The sequence below is a fragment of the Drosophila takahashii genome, chromosome 3R, assembly GCF_030179915.1.
Source record: "Drosophila takahashii strain IR98-3 E-12201 chromosome 3R, DtakHiC1v2, whole genome shotgun sequence".
NCBI lineage: Eukaryota > Metazoa > Arthropoda > Insecta > Diptera > Drosophilidae > Drosophila > Drosophila takahashii.
In genome coordinates, this window is record NC_091681.1 from 23543922 (window position 1) to 23565118 (window position 21197).

Here is a 21197-nt window from a genome sequence, read left to right on the forward strand (position 1 = left end):
GGCAGCGCAGTTAGTTCGCCTTGGGCCTTGTTCGCCACAGTTAACCAACCGATCCAAAAACCATAGCATATATCCCATATTTAATCGTCGACGGATTAGCGCTTAGCCCTCTATTTTGTGGGCAGGTGCAAAGCTAATTAAACGGTGAACTGCTGTTTTCACGTCAATAGTAATCGCGAAAACCAACATAATTCAAAGCAATTTGCTCACCTCAGCGTGGAATTCGCGATTGCGCACTCGAAATTGGTGGATTGTAAATACGGTGTTTAAGTATCGCCAGGGAATACGACTACCCCTCCGGCCCCTTCACCAAAAATCGTTAGCAATAAAAGTGAAAGAACTACATTGTATTCGCAAACAAACTGTTGATTAATCGTCGGGAGAAAGGATATTCGCTTGAAGCTACCGTAAGTATAGTTTCTCGGAAAAATGCGGTAACGCCATTTAATAGCTCTGAATGTGCATAATAATTTTATGATCTAACAAATCTTAAACAAAATATTTAAGTGGTAAAAAAAAAAAACAAAAAAGGTTTGACATGAAAGTTCAGGAAATTTAAAAATGCGAGTCATCGAAATTTGATTGTTATCATTGGGTACAATTTAATGAAAGAAGTTTATAATAATACCCCAAAAAAATATTGTAAAATGTTGATAGAAAAATCTTTTAAACAAAGAAATTCCTTTGTGGTTTGTTTATTTTCCAGACTTTTATTAGCATGTTTATTTTTGTGACAAAATATTTATTCTTCTTAGATTTGCCTGCTGAAAATTGGAGCCAACTCAAAAAAATTTTCAAATCAGTTGTTAATGATTTTTACTTGCAAATTGAAAACCGCAATCTGCCCACAGTTTATTTTATTTTGCCAAAATGAGGCCACCAAATATAAAAGACTATGGTAAACCCTAGATTGGATTTATTTAAGTCAAATTTGCAATGCTTATTTTTAATGATTTAAATCCGAAGTTCATTAGATTTATCTGCAATCTGAAAATTACTAACCACATTTGAACAGTTTCTTTTATAGCATAAATCGAAGGGCTTTCAAACCAATCTATAAAATAATCCAGATTACCATTAAATTGAACCAATTACCTTCTCAATTAAAAGCTATAAATTATTTGCATTCAATGTTAATTATAGGTATCTGCAAATCTGCCAATTAAAAACCTCAATTTGCGAATAATTTCATTTATTGGATTAAAGAAAGGGCACATAATAATGAGACAGCATTACGCTAACGTTTGTGTGAATTACAAATATCTGTTAACAGCTTTGGTTTTGAAACGAAATGAGTTTTATAATTAATGGCCAATTATGAGGCTCAATAGCTCCGCGTACTTAAAGCACATACCGGTTTGCCAGACTGCTCTAAATTACACATTTTAATAAAAATTACGGTCAAACGTTGTTTTTAAAAACCACTCGAAGCCGTTGGCGGTAAACAACTGACCCAAGCGTTGCGTTGAAAGTAGCAAATCTTTTAATTACAGCCAAGACAATTATTTTGAGATCCAATGCGAGCGACCTTCAGTTTTCCATTGCGGGTCTTTCGACAAAAGGTTTCCAGTCGACCAAAGACCAAAAACCAAAGCTGAATTAAAAAAAACCACATTGTTTGGCACCCGCAGTGGCCTTTTGAATGCCTCGCATTGATTTCTATTTATTGCATTCTAAGTTCGGTGTTTTCGATTCGGCTCTGGTACTTTGATATAAATCTTGGAGTCTTGACAGCTGTGATATATGCTCCACGAGATAGACAATTCGTTTTCCTTTCTTCTGACCATTAAGCAATCGGCGAATAATTCATCTAGAACATTTAAATCGATCATTTAGATCAGGTTTGCGATCGTTCATGACTTATTACGCTTGAATTGATATGTGGGCTTTACTTTCTCTCTCGATCGGAATCTTAAGCCTGTTATGCAAACGCAGTCAATAGAGTGACGTGAGCCTTAATACTTTCATATATTTCACTTGACGACTTGCCATTCACCTGGTGGTCTTAAGTCTTGAGTCTTAACGGTTATGCTACTTCGAGCTGCCATTTAGCTGAAAACCCAGAAGTCATTTGCGATCATTGGGCCGCAGGTATGTAAATCTGTGCAGGTGTTGTATCCGTCTTTGTAGCTCGATCTCACATAAAATTAATTTATTGTATAGGAAATAATGAGACCTGCGCCTCGAGTCACGACACCTCCAACAATGGCACAGATTAGTTTTGGGAACTACTAAATATCATCTGAAATGACAAGAGACAGCCGCCTGTGCGACTGGCAACCCCATTCGAATCAGTTTAGTTGCATATAAATCACTTCTGGTGTTCAAATTGGCTAATTAGGCCAGTTACATATACCAAATCGCTCCAGAATTGCGTGAGCAAAAACAGGTAAACCGCACACAAATCTGGAATTAATAACTTGGCCAACTACAATGTAAATGAGTTGGTTTCGAAAAGACAGGATTACATATCTTAAATTGGAAAGCCAATTAAGTCAATATATTTTTACGCACTAAATGGCTAAAAATAACTTGAGAAATATACAGTAGCCACTGGTCACCTAGAGAAGTGGGCGTTTTTACGGGCGTTGCACCCGAACTCGTGCTCAAGTTGGCTTGCCAAATCCAATCGAAGGCACTGCCTGAAATCGCTTGGCTCGGACTCTTTCATGGCAGACAGAGTGGCGCGTGCGCAGCCCACATGGCGGGTTTTTCGCCCCAAGAACCACAAGAGCACCCCACAAAGCTCGAGCAATTATTGCAATTACCTGGGCGAATTAAACAATCGCATATTAATTAATTAGCTGGGGAGTTTGTGGAATGTGGGCGATGACCAAAGACTTTCAAAATATGTGGCTAGTTACCTTAGACAAAGGATAATAATTAATTTTATATTTATTAAAATGTAACGATTTTAACATTCATCTTATTTTTCTACACTATAACAGGCATACAAAATCGTCACTCGTAAAAGAATTTAAAATATTTATTTGATTAAATATCCAAGTACTTAAATTTAACTTTCATTTCCTTAACTAATTTTAAAACTCATCTTGAAACACCTGCCTCTAGTTAAACTCCAGCTGTTTTTATTTTTAAGTACTTAATGTTCCAAAGCGGAATCACTACTAACTTTAACTTTAGTAGCCAGCGATAAAAGCCTTTTATGCGCTTGGTTTCATATTTAAATTCCTTTTGCATAACAAATGGTAAGGTGAGACGAATGCCATGACTTAATACCCATTGCAGTCGGCGAACTCCCATTGATCCAATTGACTCAATCGATCCAAAACCGACACAAATGCAGGCCGAAGAAAGCGATCCAACCAGTTTGGCCAATTTCACCTAAGTAAATAATTTCAGCTTCGATCTCGGCGTCGGTTTCAATTTCAAAGTCAAGGTCTCCGTCCCCGAATTCGCAACCGAAACCAAAAACCGACGAGATTGCAACGGTCAACGGCAGCCGGTGGCCACATGGTCCGTCCATAATTGGCCCCCATTACCACTTCACTCGGTCCGTAACCGATCGTCTCGTCGGTTAGCTGATTCACGGGGCGTCTGTCACGACTTGTGAATGGGAGGCTCGAGATTATCTCTCCTTCACCATTATAATCCTACAGACATCATAATCCCAGGCAAGAAGGTCGCAAAGGCGATTAATAGTGCTGGGAATATATGCGATTAAATAAGGGCGGCGATCTTTGTAAAGATTGCGTGAATGCATATCCAGAAAAACGAGCCGACATTGCAGTAACACATTTTTCGAGTGCGATACACCTTAATGAAGAAATTGTATCTCGCGTGCCCCACGAATTGTCTTCGGTAGCTTCCGTTTTCATTCATTTTCATTGTAAATATGTTGTGCTATTGCAAGAGTTTTCCCTGCTCTGGTTGGCATTGTCACTGCCGTATTTTGCGTGTTAACCGGACCATCGTAATTACATTAGATTTAATTGCCGCAAGTCAATACAATACCTATGCGATATTCAACCAGGTAGCGGATCATAAAACGTTGTCTCTGGCGTATTTCTTTGTTTTACATGGCGCGACACTGAGCTTAATTAGTCGGAGTGCCCGTCGCGTCTCACCTGGCTCACTTGAGATGGCGGCACACGTTCGTCTCATCATTTCATAGCACTTCAAGCCATCAGTCAAACCGAAAAGGAAACTTGAAGCCGGTTGTCGTCGGCTTGATTAAAATGTTATGGCCACCAACTGCAGACAAGCAAATCTATTAACAGCTAATAAACAAGCACCACAAAGCCTATTTTAAGCGGCTATCTAGTGGCAAATCTTTAGTTCACTAATTACTATTACATTTTTATTAAATTTCCAATAAAAAAGTTTAACTTTCCTGGGTGAAATGCTTATTAAGGCTACCAACTGCAGACAAGCCATAATATGAACAGCGAATAATTATCTGCCTAGTGGTAAATCTATAAAAATATTATTTACATTTCCCTTTCTTTCTTGGAATAACTATAAAAAATAATGTTCGAGTTTAAGAAGGTTTACTATTATTTTTATCGTACAATTTAGAGTTTTTATGTTATGGTTAAAAATATAGTTTAGCGAAAAACCATATTTTTTAATTGTTAATATATTAACCTCCATATAAGCTTCCATATTTTTATTGAGTAAATAGCCCCATGCCATCTAATCTGATCTGAATGCAGTCAATTAAATGTAATAATCCATTTAGCAACAGCCAGAGTTGGGTGACCTGGCGAAACGTTTCAGATTAGCCCACAGTAGTCGTAAAATGACTTTTTAAGCACTCGTATACTTTTATTATGATCTCCTATTTCGCTACACTTCAAAACAATTTTAATTATGGAAACAAGATCATAAGATATATTTCAGCTTAAAGCCAGTAGCAACTGTTTAAGAAATGCGGCTCCCATGATAATTCTCAGCACTTGGGTCATATTATATGTTTATATGTTGTATAATTAAAAGTAAAGCAAGCGGCCTGAGACCCGAAGACCTACTGTGCTGGCAGCATTGGAGTCGTGATATGTCAGCCCGAGTGGCGAAAGGCAAAGGCACAGGCGGCGGATATATGTAGGCATGTTTACTCAGATCAAGAACGTCGACTCGAGTTCGATTCGAGGCTTGTGGTTATTTTTTTTTTTTCTAAATTGTAAATAAGCTGGCAAAACAAAAACAGAAAGACAAATCACGCCGGGGGTCTCGCAGCCATCGACCCATTGAGTCTATTGCGATAATGTTGACTGCAGCCAGTGGCTGACGCAGTTGATTAGGTGCGAATGTACGTGTGTATTTGACAACATTAAATTCTGGGTTTAAAACTGGGCAACATGATGGGCATCTAGATGTTAAGCTTCACGTCCTGGACGTTCTTCAGGGCATCAGAGTAGCGTGCCAGCACGGGTTCCACCTCCTCCTTGACGAACTCGCCCACCTGGTCGCTGGCTCGGCCAGTGAAGGTCTTGGCATCCAGAATCGTGTCCAGCTGCTCCAGGATGGGCGAAAAGTACGGGTCCTTTCGCACTCGCTCCACCAGATCGTTGTCCTTGCCGTGCTGCTTCACCTGGGCGCCGGCCTCCTGGGACAGCACGCGAATCTTCTCGTGGCACACCTGCCGATCTCCGCCCGCCTTCACCATGGCCATGATGATGTTCTCCGTGGACATGAAGGGCAGCTCTTGGGCGATATGCCGCTCAATCACTTTCGGGTAGACGACCAATCCCTGCGAGATATTCAGCAGAGTGAGCAGAGCGGCATCGGCAGCCAGGAAGGCCTCGGAAAGGGTCAACCGTCGGTTGGCCGAGTCATCCAGGGTGCGCTCCAGCCACTGAGTGGCATGGGTATTGGCGGCACTGCTGAACAAGGTGATGAGGTGTCGGGCCAACGCGCAACAGCGTTCGGAGCGCATGGGATTCCTCTTGTAGGGCATGGCCGAAGAGCCAATCTGGGTGCTCTCGAAGGGCTCCTCCAGTTCCTTGCGAGAGGCCAGGATGCGCAGATCGGAGCACATCTTGTGGATGGTGGTGCCCAGGCTGGAAAGAGCGCCCACAATCTCCACATCAACCTTCCTGGAGTAGGTTTGTCCGGTAACCGCATAGGCCTTCTTGAAGCCAGCCAGCTCGGTGACCAACTGATCCAGCTGCTTCACCTTCTCTCCATCGCCATTAAAGAGTTGCAGGAACGAGGCCTGGGTGCCAGTGGTTCCCTTAACCCCGCGGAAGCGCAGATCCTCCAGGCAGCGGTTCAGGGCTCGCTCGTCCATTATTAGATCCTGAATCCACAGGCAGGCTCGCTTGCCCACCGTGGTCAGCTGGGCGGGCTGCAGATGGGTGAATCCCAGCGTGGGCTGATCCTTGTAGCTCTGGGCAAACTGGCTGAGTTGGGCAATCACGCTGGCCACCCGAGGTAGAAGCAGTTTCAGCGAATCCCGGAGAACAATCAGATCCGTGTTGTCGCCCACATAGCACGAGGTGGCTCCCAAATGGATGACCGGGGCGGCGGATGGGCATTGCTTGGCGAAAACGTGGACATGGGCCATTACGTCGTGGCGGGTTAGGCGCTCCTCGGCTGCCGCCGCCTCGAAGTCGATGTTGCTGATCTGGGACTCCATCTCGGCGATCTGGGAGTCGCTGATCTCCAGTCCCAGCCTGCTCTCCGCCCTCGCCAGCCACACCCACAACCGGCGCCAGGTGGAGAACTTGTTCTGGTCGCTGAACAGGAACTGCATCTCCTTGCTGGCGTACCGGGTGCTCAGAGGCGACTTGTAGCCCTCGTAGTTGCTGGCCATCTCGGTGGATTATGTAGTATGGGGAAAGATGCTGTGGGTGTGATATAAAGCACGTAATTAGCCGTAATTGCTGGCGAAGAGTCGAAAAACAACTGTTGCTTCTAATCAGCGGTTCTCTCACATGTGGCGAAATAGTATGACCGCCGGCAGGGCGCTGAAATATACCATTCATGGAGAAATATACCAAAATTCGGAAATATAACGTTATTCTATTATTCAAAATCAAACGTATCAAAGATTTTAAAATTAATTAAAGGTTTTAACTGAGTTTCAAGCGAGCCCTGTTCGCTTATATTTTTTACAAAAAGAGAAAAAGATATTTTTAAAACGTAGAATAGGTCTCTAGATTGAATAATTAGCAAATACCACTAGGTTATAGTCTGTAAACTCCCTTGAACAAATTAGAATCATTTAATAGTGCGATTAGCTTTCAACACGTTTAAAATTGGCTTACGTTTGTTCAATTAAATGTAAATGATCTGAAATCTCTTAAGCTGTAAGAAACTTGATATTTTTAACTGGCTGAGACAAGGGGCATTCTATCATAAAATCGAGTTTGTACAAGGTAGTGGTTTAAGCTGTTTGACTAATTTTTAGTTATTAAATTCAAAAATCAATCAAAACAGGTAAAAATCAACAGCTTTTTTTATCATTTGATTAAAATAACTGCTTCATGTAAAACAAGTAATAAAATCAAACATCAAAAGCGTAGACAAGATAATAAAATATAAAAAAAATTAATGACAACATAAAAACTAGTAAATAAATCAATAAAGATTTAAAAATAGCCCCATAAACTAAAATAATGGGTTTTCTAAGTGAACTAGTTTAAAATAGTTGACCTCATAAAGTAAATGTTAATCTCTTCCACTAAAATCTAAAAATTGTTTGCGCTAAAAGATACAAAACAGTATGTTGATGACAATTTTAATTTGCATCGCGTAAAGCCAAAACATAAAAAATAATCACCGTCCAAAAATAGTGGCCACTTGGAACAGAACTGGTCCGCCGAAATCGGTGCAAGACAGTTAAGAATCAATTAGTGCGTTGCATCTAAGGCGATTGCAAATTGCATTTGGCATGTGTGAAAATATCCAAATGGCTGCCAAATTCAGAAGGCTGAAAAATTCGCCGGCCAAATGACCAGCTTCCAAGAGTTCCAAGAGCGTGGGCCTGGGCACGAGATCTCGATTCCGATTTCGATCTCGATCTCTCAGTCCCCCCGAGATTGGGTGATCTAACCCAAGTGGTTGCGCAATTCGCCGGAGACTTTTGGCTATGAAATTGCATATTGACGGCGTTTTGACAAAAAGCAGCCATTGCCTTGCATAAATTTTGATTTGAAACGTCGCTCTGCAGACACCACACACACATTTTGTAATTAACGCGCGGATCTCGTGAGTTTCGAAATTCGGGGGAGCCGTAAAACAAACGAAAATACCAGAGCAGTGACAGCTTCTGATGGGTCCCGGTATTGGTGCCCAATCGCAATCGCAGTTTTAGGTGCCCGACGCTTGGGACACTTTCCTTTTAAATGGCCATTTCAATTAGTGCTTGTTACTGTATCGGTCGGACAAATCGGAATGTCCTCGATTTGTGTGCACGCCACGTAGTCGCGTTTTTCATACCTATTCCGATTCCTCCTTCAGAGAGCCCGATCCCGAGCTCCGATTGCAATGATGTTGTCGCTCTCCGGTTTTAGAGCATGTCTTATATGGAATATGGCCGGCCATAGCCAGCCAATAAATCAATCACGGCAGCACCAGGCGTCCCATGCACTATTTTACACTTTAATGATCACCAAATAGCTCGGGATATGAATTCGTTTTTAATTAGAAGTCGTTAAAGTCGTAAAAAATTTGCTCGCATTGGCCAATTTTGTCGATGGATCTGGCCAACTTGGCCACGCCTTTGATGGAGGCCCACTTTTGGGTGCACCTGCACATGTAAGTGCATGGCTCTATTACGTATGGTCTATGTCAATCATGAAATTATCCCAAGATAAGGAGTGCAGAAATGGCATGGACATGGCCAACAACAAATTGAGCCCTTCCCGCCAACATGACGTAACGTTTTCATCGGCCTATTGTTGTTATGTGTGTTTGAAAAACCCATAACTCATTATTTGGTATGCGGTCTTAATTTAGGGAAAGTCAATCAAACCGAATCATAAATCAAAGTTTGCAGACTGTGCAGTCGTAAAACATTGTTTTATTGTTTATGGTTTTAACCAGTTTCTAAATTAATGGTAAGCTTTGAAAAGATCATTAGGTTAGTCTAGCCGATTCTTTTAGTCAAACTTTTTGGTATACAATTTACGCCAGCGGGTAATAACTCTATCGTTGTGAAATTTTGGAATTTAGGGATTCAAGCAATTCATTTTGGAGAGGTTGGAGTTAAGAAAGTTCAAAGAAGATTGAAGTAGAAAAGGAAAATAAAAGCTAGAATTTTTATTGAGGGTAGAAACCTCCACGGAATAGTGGAGTGCTCTTAGATCTTTTTTAACTTGTATCTTTAAAAACCTCTTTTTGAATTGCATCAGGGATAGTAAAATTAATGTAGTCCCACTTGATTTGCTCGCTTCAAGAATGTCTGTCCACAATGGTCGTTAAAAATATGTATATGAATGCATTAATTTTTTAGAAAGGGACTGCATGGTGAATTAGAATATAATCATGCATTCAAGCGGTTCTAAAAACATCGCTGACAGCTCAAGAATATTGTTGTGTCCATTTCAACCACGACATGTCCATCTAAGCATTCGAATATCAACTAGATCTTTCAGAGCATTTCTTGTGTTCTGCTACAGATTTCAGCGATAGAAAATATCAGATATTTTTATGTCGCGTCATTCGTGCTTAGTTGCAGCTCATTAAGATTAAAAGCCACAATGTAGATGACGGCCCTGACCAACGGCTGCTGTTTTCTGTGCTAAACTTGCACATGGATTGGATTGGCTTGCCTTGGCGTGTCCGCCTGAGACTGCAATTCAAATTTAAATTCGAATTCAGATGGAGACTCGAAGTACGGCGCTCTTTCCTATTGACAAGCGTTAACGTTGGCGTTGCGGTTTTAAAATCCAGCCAATCATCGGCTTCAATCACCCGCTGACCCCATTCGAATTTAGAAACTCAAGAGATGCACTCGGAAAAATATTAGAAATTGTTTAGGTACCCTGAAACTTAAGTAGGTTTATTTTAAAATATTTATGTAAAGAAATAATATTTTCTATAATTCATTTAAAATAAATTATCATTAGGTTTGTATTATTTTCTTTTAGAAAAACAGGAAGCTAGAACTAACCAATTTTTGAACGCTATTTTTTAGGAATAACTTTATTAATTAGCCAAGGGCCGCTTTTAGTACGAGTGTAGGCGTGGGTTTTTCCTGGAGAGGGCCACCTCCAATCGGCCGATCAATTTGGACCCAGGGTCCAGGAAAGTGTAAGACTCATGGCACGAACTCGAATTGTTGTCTGGGTCCATTGTTCTGCACGGCATGCAATTAAAACATTGACAGAGGCTGCCTTTGTTTTATTTTTGTTTTTATTTTTATTTCTATTTTGTGTGGTTTCTGCCACGGCTGCCGATGGATGCGGATTTGCATGCAGCAGCAGCTGGAGGTGGCCTTTTGTGGAAAAGGTTGGGAATCGACTTGGCTTAGTCGGCAGAACGGGGCCGCCGACAAATTCATTATGTAAAGCTAACCATTACTGTCGATTCGGTCTGTTTACATAAGTAGCTTGCAAATTGGTCAAATATGCCGTTGCCATAAAACAATTATGAGACTTTTCACGCTTTTGCACGCCTTGAGCCCACGAATTTGAATCTCAAACCGATGCATTGTGCTCAGATTTTAGCTGGGGGTTTGGTTCGGTTTTCGGTGCCATATAGTACACATAATACCCAAATAGCCGGGGAACGAGCAATGAACATGTTCGTACTAAAATGTCGCAATAAATAATAATGAATGCGCACCAAAACGGTGATGAAACCAGTTGTGACCATATGTGAGCCCAAGGAGTTGGAGTCCAGATCGATCGGCTGCCGCAAAAAATGCAAAACGTTCCACTTGTAGTTCACTTGCCGTCCGCAGCCGGCGAACATGAAATGTGTCCAATGTGTCCAACGTGTCCAAGTCGGTAGTGTTGGTAGTGTTGGCTTCAGGTTCCAGCCGATGGGATACCTACAATGTATGCTCTTTTGGCCAACTGCAGGTACCTCTGCAAAAAGTTTCGGTTTTTATGTGGCTTTTATGCACCATACGAGCACTACAGCTCCACATAAATTGCTGAATGTGTTAGGAGTGCTAACCACTTTTTCCCATGTAGTTCAGGATGCCATAACGAAAGATTGTCTATGGCCGCAAATGGCGCAGACCTTGGACTACAATGTTCTCGATTAATATGTCTTATTTCGAACAGAAAAGGTAAATTCCTTAGACCGATATCAATAAGAATTTTGTCAGAAGAATTTCTCAATATTTATTGCAATCAATAAAGTTTTTATGTGTTAAGAAATCTGTTTTATTATTAAATTATTTTCAACGTATCAAAATTAATAAGTAAAAAATAGTATTACATTTTATCCATTTTAATTACAGATGTTTAGGGCACGAGATCTTCTGCTCTTGGCCCTGTTGGGATTGGTCTCAAGTGCATTAGGACTCAAAGTTTCCTCGGGCTATCACATTGTCCACAATCAACCTCAACCAGCTTTTCCAAACAATTATCATGGATTTAGTTACCTCCAAGGGTCGGCTCCTTATGTTATAGGGTAAGTTTAAGGAGCTCCTGATTTTGGTTTTTTTTTCTTAACAATTGATTGTCCTTTAGGAATAGCCTGCCCACTTCTCCCGCTCCCCAACATCCATTTTCATCGCCGGCCAGTCCTCCGGTATCAGCTTATGGCTACAGTTTTCCCACTGCGGGTCAAGTGTCATGTGCTGCTCCTCCGGCAATTTGCGAGAAGACCGCCTACCGCTCATTGGACGGCTCCTGCAATCACCTGGAACGTCCTGGTTTGGGAGTGGCCAACTCCAGGTAAACTTTATTTAATATTTAGATTTTTTATGTTTTTAATTTTAAAATTTTTTATAGGTATGGTCGCCTGATGACACCTAAATATGCCGATGGCATATCGGCACCCACGAGATCGGTGACTGGCGACGAACTGCCCAGTGCTCGTCTGGTTTCCCTGGTGGCTTTCGGAGAACAGGATGTGCCCGATCCAGAGTTCACGCTCCACAACATGCAGTGGGGTCAAATTATGACCCATGATATGAGCATGCAGGCAGGAGGCACTCAGTCGAGTAAGTTCTTTATAAGTTACTTCCCAAAAATAAGTATTTTAATCAGGGAGCGAAAATAATCGTTATTTAAAAATAAAAATCAACAAGAAAGAATTGAGCTACATATATGTGCCGTATGCCAAATATTTTGTTATTTCCTCCATGTTCTAAAAATAAAATAAACTCTTATTTTTATTTTTTTAAATCTTAAATAATCGTTACAAATTTTTCAAATCCCAAATAATTGGTATTTTGGACTATTGTTAAAATATTTTATTGGATTTTTCTTACAGAAAAACATCCCACTCGTTGCTGTACCGACGATGGTCGTCTGATTGGCCTGGACACCGCCCACAAGACCTGTTTCGCCATCATTGTGCCGCCCCACGATCCCGCCTACTCCCAGGTGGGCACCGAGTGCCTCAATTTCGTACGCACCCTCACCGATCGCGACTCGAATTGCCAGTACCACGGCGGTCCGGCGGAGCAGATAACTGTGGTCACCTCGTACCTGGATCTCTCGCTGGTCTACGGCAATTCCATTCAGCAGAACAGCGATATTCGGGAGTTCCAGGGCGGTCGGATGATCGTGGAGGAGCGAAACGGAGCCAAGTGGATGCCACTTTCGCGAAATGTCACCGGCGACTGTGACGCCGTGGATGCCAGCGAGGTGTGCTACCGTTCCGGCGACGTGAGGGTCAACCAGAATCCTGGTTTGGCCATCCTGCAGACTATCCTGCTGCGCGAGCACAATCGCATTGCGGATCACTTGTCCGCCTTGAATCCGCACTACGATGATCGCACGCTGTTCCAGGAGGCGCGCAAGATCAACATTGCCCAGTATCAACAGATCAGCTACTACGAATGGCTGCCCATCTTTCTGGGAGGCGAGAACATGCTCAAGAACCGACTGATCTACAAGGCTCCCTCGGGAAGCTACATCAACGACTTCGATCACAACATCGATCCTTCGGTCCTGAATGAACATGCGACGGCCGCTTTCAGATACTTCCATTCGCAGATTGAAGGTCGTTTAGAGTAAGTATCGATTTCTGTTTAGTTTAGGATTACATTTTAGTGTTTTATAAATTTTTATAAAGCAGATAGTTACACCCAAAAAAAATCTATATGAAACGTAGATCGGTGTTACATTATGTAATATCAATTTTAAATTGATATGCAGCCGGGTAAATTTGATATGCTCGAAAAAAATATTTCATATAAAAAACGATATGCGTATTGCATAACCAGAAATTTACATGCACATATCGATTTTACAGTGACATGCTTTTTTTGTGTATACTTAAATTTTTTTTTAAATTTTTATATTATATCTTATTCTGATTACAGCCTCCTTTCCGAGCTGCGACAAGTCCTTGGATCCCTGACCCTCAGCGACTGGTTCAACCGTCCCGGCATTATCGAGGTGGGAGATAACTTTGATTCCTTGACCAGAGGACATGCCACACAGCCCGAGGAATTGACTGATATCAACTTTGACAGACAGGTGGGTTCATAAATACACCATATTTTCGAACTCCTCTCATGCTTTTCCTTTGCAGATCAAGCACTTCCTGTTCAGGAGAAACATGCCTTTCGGTTCGGATCTGCGATCCCTGGACATTCAGCGCAATCGCGATCACGGTTTGGCCTCCTACAACGACATGCGGGAATTCTGCGGACTGAAGCGTGCTCACTCGTGGGAGGATTACGGTGACCTGATCAGTCCCCCGATTCTGGAGACCCTCAAGTCCCTGTACTTAAGTCACGATGACGTGGATCTGACGGTGGGAGCCTCGTTGGAGGCTCATGTGGCCGGTGCTTTGGCTGGACCCACATTCCTTTGCATCCTCACCGAACAGTTCTACCGAACACGAGTGGGCGATCGGTTCTTCTTCGAGAACGGAGACAAGCTCACTGGATTTACGCCCGGTAATTGAAAATATACCTACTATAATTTCAAAGTTTATAATATTTAATATCATACCATAGATCAACTGGAAGAGCTGCGAAAGGCAAGTATGGCCCGTTTGCTGTGCGACAATGGCAACCACATTTCATCTATGCAGCCCGAGGCTTTCAGAACTGTTTCCCACTCGTAAGTAGAAATAAAAGATAACTAATTTTTAAAAATCTAATCCAATGATTGATTTTAGTAACCCTATCATGCCGTGCTCGAATATTCCACAAGTCGACCTCACCAAGTGGATTGATCAAAAGCCATATGCCGCGGTAGCTCCCTCTCATTATGGAAAGAAGTGATCCCTTGCGATCTATTATTAACTAGTTGAATACAAATACCTTTTAGCTTAATCAGTAAAATAATCATAAATGCAATACTCCCGCCCCCTTGTATGATAATGCCCCCAAAACTGATGTACAGAAATAAAGCCTTTACCAATTAATTAATAATATTGATGTGATTTTCGGTTAGAAGGCAGAGACCAAAAGTCAAGGGCATTAGAAATCCGATTAATGTCGAAGATCAAGAATGATACCCAGCCACGCCCCTTTTCTTACGCAATACAGACGGTCAACTTTCGTTGACTCTGGGATCACTATAGATCGATGATCGATAGATCGATCGGGGTTAATCATATGTAGGCGCGCGACCGAGGTGTGAACAACTTGATAGAAACGGCCAATTAAGAGACAAAACGCTTTTTTCTGCCATTTTTGACTCATTGTTGATTCGAATCGTAAAGCCAGACAATCGATGGACAAAGAATTTGTTCTTTTTTATGCGTACATCTTCTGTGTATTCATATGCGAGTTTACATATTAATACTTCAGAGGCGGTCCACTTTTTGAATGGACATAAATTTGCATAAGTTAAGAGAGAACTTCGCAAGATATCATTATCATCTCGACCAGGTTTGCATATTTTCCGAGAGATTTTGGCGAGCAGATTTCTGAATGGACATGATATAACGGTTCTGGTGAATCTAGATTAATGAAAGTGATTTAAACAAAGTGTGCATATGAGATTAACAGTCCATAAGGCGGTATAAAAGTGATCCATCCGCTGGCGAAAGGCAGCAGATGCCATTTCGCCATGAGACTGTTCGCAGTGATTTTCTGGCTAGGTAAGGGATTTCCCCCGATGGATATTATGGTTTTAACCGGATTGAACTGATTTCTCTATGCTAATTATTACCCTTACAGGCTGGGCTTTTGGCCAAGCGAGTGCCAAGAATCCGGCTCCCGAGTCGGCCAGATTGTTAGCCGCCCTCCAAGCAGCACCCGCTCCGGCGCCAGCACAAAGTGTGGTCTACAAACTGCCACCGCAGCACTATTACCCACCTCCTCCGCCGCCGCCACCACCGCCGCAGCACTGCAACTGTCCGCCGGGGCCACCGGGTCCTCCGGGACCTCCAGGCTTGCCAGGTCTCCCTGGTCAGCAGGGTCCCAAGGGACACAGCGGATCGAAGGGCGAACGGGGGGAGAAGGGAGAGCGCGGACATCACGGATTACCAGGCCAACAGGGGCCACCGGGTCCCATTGGTCCACCTGGTTTTCCCGGTCCACCAGGTCATAAATCGGGAAGCAATCACCATGGTCATGGTCACGATCATGATCACGATCACCACCACAACCACCACCACCATAATCCACCACCACCTCCGCCTCCTCCACCACCACCAGTCCTGCCGCCTCCCGTTATAATTCCCGTCCCATTGCCACCCCCACCACCCCCGCACAAAGGCGACCACCATCATCACCACAAGGGATCCAAGGGCCCACCCGGACCACCAGGACCACCGGGTAAGTGACTTATAAATACTTAAACTATAGCAGGATCTTAGAAATAAAATATATCACCTAAATTATATATTATAACGCATTAATTTTTAATAAAGCCGATAGATATTCCCTAAATTAATGGTTAAATCTTGCATCTCTTACAGGAATGGGACCACCTGGACTTCCAGGACCGCCAGGCCCCACGTATCCACCTCCACCACCTCCTCCTCCGCCGCCACCACCGCCAGTTTACCCACCGTATCCTTACCCGTATCCCCCACCCGGACCCTACCCAGGACCAGGACCTCAAGTGCCGTGGATTCCCGTGCCAGTGCCAGTCCCTTGGCCTTCAAAGGGACACAAGGGCGACAAGGGCCACAAGGGAGGACACAAGGGCGATAAGGGCGGACACCACCATCACTACTATCCACCGGGACACAATAAGGGCGGGCATTACCCGTATCCACCCCACGACGGCGGACATGGAGGCCACCATCATCCACCTTACCCGCCACCCTATCCACCGCACTATCCACCTGGCGACAAGGGGCATCATCACCATCATCCCTCCCACAATCACGGGGGAGGAAATGACGGGCACAACCATCATCATCCCTCCCACAATCATGGATATCCTGGAAATGACGGGCACAACCATCACCATCCCTCCCACAATCATGGACATCCTGGAAATGACGGGCACAACCACCATCATCCCTCCCACAATCACGGAGCAGGAAATGACGGGCATAACCATCATCATCCATCCCACAATCACGGAGGGCACAGCCAACATCATCCCTCCCACAATCACGGAGGACATGGCCAACATCCTCCACACGGAAACGGCGGACACAGCCACAATCATCACCACCATCACAATGGAACTGTTCCGCAAAAGCCCACTGATCCAGAACCAGGCGATGGTGGCCAACAAACTCCCCGCGACGATCTGGACTTGATTGATGAAGATGTGGAGATCGTCGAGAACATAATCGATGACAAGGACTTTATGGAGGGTGAGGGCGAGGAAGAAATGCCCCAGGAAGTTTATGATTTCGAAACGGACCCCGAGGACGCAGGCTATATGGGTTACGAGGATAACACAGTGGAGAATCCAACACGTCCCGATTCCGCTGAAGAAACTAATGAGGAAGATCAAAATTTAGCTGCTGAAAACTACGTAGAAGAAGAGGCGGTAGAAGACGAACCTATAATGGAGGATCAGGTGGACATGGTCAATTTAATGGAGGATAACCAGTCTTTTGACGGTTATGCAATCGAGGGTCGAACCAACAAACGCCCAGTTATCCTGGCCTTTGGAACTCCTAGAAACCCCTTTCACATTTATGCCTATGAACAGTATAAAACGTAACAAAGCCAATGATACACGAAAATAAAAAAATTGAAATATATAACTTATGCAGTGTTTTTCTTGACTGGTTAATAAGCTTAATATATCGGTGTTTTAGATAGCTATATCACCTATTGTCCCCTCCCCTCATTGCATTAAGTAAATAGGTTACTCAGATACTAAAAAATAAATGGGGAATCACATTTTTAATTGATTTCCTTTTGTTTGGACCAATATTAATATAAACGTTTGTTTCACCGTTTCAATAGCATTTAAATCACTCATTATACCAAATAAACAACAAAAATGTATTGGACCTTTTTTAACTTAACTTTATTAATAAGATCATCTTCTGGAATTCGTAGGGCATAAAAGTTTAAATAAATTAGCAATAAACCAGCTTTTTGTTAGCGAAATAGTTCCGTTGTTCTTAGAAATTGCTTTGGCTTTGTGGGCATTTCTATAAATTAACAATAGACAAAGCCATGAAAAGTGAAATCACAAAGAAATAAAACAATTAAATCAATGACGACCGAATGAATTTCTCAATTCAATATCATTTTTGAAAATACAATAGCATATTGTTGAAACTTAACAGCCAGACAAGTAAAAGTGGTTTGTTCGAACTTTGAACTGCAAATATATTTTAAAAATTTAATATGTATGACTCATACATACTAAGTTACTTTTCACATCTTCTTGAAAGAACGGAACATTATAATAACAAGGAAAAAAATATAAATGGACAAAACAGATTAGCCCAATATTTAAATCAATATACTAGATCATAAATAACATGAATTTCCAATTTTAAGTCATTCCAGACAGTTTTAAGTTTTCGTGCATCTAATTGATCCACTACTTTATTACCTTTAAGAATTCTGTGTGTCTCATCTCGGATTTCGCTACTTAAAATCCATTTGTATGATCACCATAAAAAAAAACAAACGTTAGTATCCATAAAAACAGATAAGGCAGATTGTTCCATTTTTGCGGTATCTCTTTTTTATTGCTCCTAATAAATAAAACAAAGGGTGCAGAAATAGAACAAAGAATAAAATAAATAATTTAGAAACTAAAAGTGAAGAGAGCTTTTAAAAATAGTTAAAACCATAATTATAGGACTTTAAATTGGGAATCCGTTTTAAAATTTTGTAATAATTTAGACAAAATAAATAATAAAATGCTTCCATAACCACAAACTAATCCCAGATCTTGAACATTGGGCCTTCTGGGGTTAAATTTATGCAAAATCATTTAGCTGGCTCAGATTTGAAATCCGCGATTTGAATTTTACGTGTTTCCAATTAACCCATTATAGTTCTCACCCATCCCAGGGGTCTATATAAGACGAGTTCTAAGTCGGACAGGTGTTCATTCACGAAAGTAGGGAGCCAAAATGAGGCTGCTCGCGATTTTGCTGTTATCAGGTGAGTCAAGAGAGGATCTCAGTTTAAGAGCAATCCGTGATTTTATTTAATGTTGTGTTTTTTAGCCATTTCAACTTTCTGCGAGGGATCGTGGACGTTGAGCTCAGTTCAGCCGGTTAGAACAGAGTCTCGTCCAAAGCAGAAAAAGCCACACTATAAAAACTATGACCTGTACTATTACAGTCCTGAAACGATAGGCTCGTCCTTCTACTACGGATCTCAGACGAATTGTCAGTGCCGTCCAGGACCTCCGGGTCCACCTGGTCCACCGGGACCACCTGGCTTGGCAGGTGAGGAAGGAGCGCCCGGTGAAAGGGGAGATCGAGGGGATCCTGGAGAAAAGGGACAGCGAGGAAGAAGTGGTCGACCGGGTTATAGTGGATTTCCGGGACCCATAGGTCCACCAGGTGCTCCCGGAAAAAAAGGTCCAACAATCATTTATCTACCAGCAAAGGAGGACAAACCGCCCAAAAAAGAAACCCCAAAGGGCAGCAATGAAAGTCCACCATCAAAACCAGATAACAGAAAGACTGCTATAAAAACTAATAAACTTCGGGGACCACAGCCCTTGCGGGGAAATTCTAATGGAATGAAGCTAGTAAAAGTCAGCTCGCAACTGACCCAAAACCACAAAAACCTAAACCGAAAGAGACCAACTGCTTCCCCGCTTTCCAATCGCAAAAGAATCAATCAGAGTAACAAGATAAGCTCATCAAATAAAAACAGAAAAACACTGGTTAATTCTCAAAAACACAAAACAAATGCCTTAATTCGCCAACAGACTGTTAAACGAAAGGTAATTAAGAACACAACTACAGCAAATAAAACTAATTCGAGCACTCTAAATAGCCGGCCATCAGTTTCTAAAAATAAGGGAACACAATTTGTAGAGAAACCCAGTTTATCAAAATTAAATGCCACCATGAATTTGAATATCACCGAAGTCGGTTCGCATCCAAAGAAAAACGTGACCATTAATAAAGTTAAAAGTGATCAAGTAAACTACTTGATAAATCCAACAATTCAGTATGATGATAGTTTAACAACAGAAAAAATATCTGTATTAAATTTAACAGAGAAAGAATTAACTACCAAGGAACCAGAGGAGATTCAAGGAAATGCACAGATACCTAATATTACCTTGAAAGATTCCCATATGGAAAATTCAACTCAGGCCAATAAGATAGTTGAGGAAAAACCAGATCCTAACAAATTATCTACAATTACTGAAGAGACGCCTGAATCAATTGATACTACAACAATTAAAATTGAAACCTTAATGATTGAGCAAACGGAGAATGTGCCAATGACAGAAAAAGCTACAGAGGAAAACCAATTCTCCACGGAAATTCCCGAGGTAGTAACCTCAAATGATACATCCACAGATGAAAGGACTTTAAATGAGTTTACTACATTAGAACCTATATTAAGCACCGATAACCCAGCGACGATTGCAACTAAATCAGCAGAATACTCAACTCTTATGCCAGAGGAAATATCAACAATAGGAAAGGACGAGGAAGTAGGATCGACCCAATCAACCGAAGAACCAATAACTATCATAGAAACGACAGAGGCATCGACCACAGGGAAACCTCTTTCCGATCAAGAAGATCGGACGCTACCTTCCACTTCTAAAGAATCCGAGTTTGGAATCCCAGTATCCATATTACTTGATCCTGCGGCTGAGACGATGGAAACTACACAAGCTAACATAAATGTGTTGTAAGATTATTTTAAATAAAAATATAAAATACAAAAAAAATATTGGGTTGGCTCTTTTAATCCGTGATCAAACTTAAAGTCTCTCGATTTTCCACAGAGAACGAAACACATCGCACTAGGCCTTGTTCATTTCTAACACAATTTTCTACGCTGCGACGATCACATGTTTTCAGCACGTTTTATTTAATATCAATATTTCTTTATCGGCCTACAATGTATTGTACAATACCCCATGGACTGTTATACAAATAGGTGCCAGTCTTCTTTCTCATTGTGCATTGCACATGCCTTTTGTATAGCTAACACGCTTTTGCTGAACACGTATTTTATAAAAAGTAAACATTTTTAAAACTTAAGCGTCTTATTATGTAATTTAATTTAAATTTAAATTAACACCACGTTTCCTTTTGACTAACAAATATCTTAAAAAGCGATGTTTTCAAAAAATTAACTTTTTTGGATTCTTATAAATTGATGTCATTATATAACTCGGAGTTCAACTGAGGGCACTGCTAAACGGTGGACACAACTTTATTCAATATTAGTTTAATAGTCTGTGAGGTTTTGTTTGATCTCTATTTGGCAAATATATATAATGCAATTAGTTTACTGAAAGCAAGCCTATCACCGCGTATAAATAGCAGCGCGATCTGATCGAAAGGTAGTTGTGACTTTGGCAGAGTAAAACACTAACTAAATAACCATGCGGTCTTCCACTTTTCTGATGGCCATCCTGGTAATTACCATGCTCATGGTGCTCAGTGCTCCGACAACAGAAGGAACTTTCCTTCTCATCGCTTGCATGCTGCAGTCTCCACTGTGCCCATGGATCACAACCACCACCACTACTCCCAAAAAGACAGATTGAAAAGATACC

General features: G+C 41.8%; 4 protein-coding genes across 5 annotated transcripts; 3 read left to right on the plus strand and 1 right to left on the minus strand.

The window, feature by feature from the left end:
* Positions 1-21: 21 nt before the first annotated feature.
* Pxd (Peroxidase) lies at positions 22-14457 on the plus strand. Of its 2 annotated transcripts, none has more exons than XM_017145286.3 (9): positions 22-407; positions 11381-11553; positions 11613-11819; positions 11877-12088; positions 12361-13105; positions 13418-13574; positions 13630-13999; positions 14060-14165; positions 14224-14457. In XM_017145286.3, the coding sequence occupies exons 2-9, from the start codon at positions 11381-11383 to the stop codon at positions 14327-14329; spliced, it is 2076 nt and encodes a 691-aa protein (XP_017000775.2). In that variant the 5' UTR covers positions 22-407; the 3' UTR covers positions 14330-14457. The 2 variants fall into 2 exon arrangements, with proteins under 2 accessions (XP_017000775.2, XP_070073878.1); XM_070217777.1 differs by lacking the exon at positions 22-407 and adding an exon at positions 11189-11206.
* On the minus strand, positions 5183-6903 carry Adsl (adenylosuccinate lyase). Its single transcript, XM_017145287.3, has one exon. It carries the CDS (start codon positions 6776-6778, stop codon positions 5333-5335), a length of 1446 nt encoding a protein of 481 aa, XP_017000776.2. The 5' UTR covers positions 6779-6903; the 3' UTR covers positions 5183-5332.
* A 665-nt stretch (positions 14458-15122) lies between the features above and the next one.
* On the plus strand, positions 15123-17189 carry LOC108059811 (collagen alpha-1(III) chain). The gene is made up of 3 exons (XM_017145245.2): positions 15123-15153; positions 15233-15832; positions 15976-17189. The coding sequence occupies exons 1-3, from the start codon at positions 15123-15125 to the stop codon at positions 17184-17186; spliced, it is 1842 nt and encodes a 613-aa protein (XP_017000734.2). The 3' UTR covers positions 17187-17189.
* A 1369-nt stretch (positions 17190-18558) lies between these two features.
* LOC108059805 (uncharacterized) lies at positions 18559-20324 on the plus strand. The gene is made up of 2 exons (XM_017145236.2): positions 18559-18595; positions 18661-20324. The coding sequence occupies exons 1-2, from the start codon at positions 18565-18567 to the stop codon at positions 20322-20324; spliced, it is 1695 nt and encodes a 564-aa protein (XP_017000725.2). The 5' UTR covers positions 18559-18564.
* Positions 20325-21197: the final 873 nt, after the last annotated feature.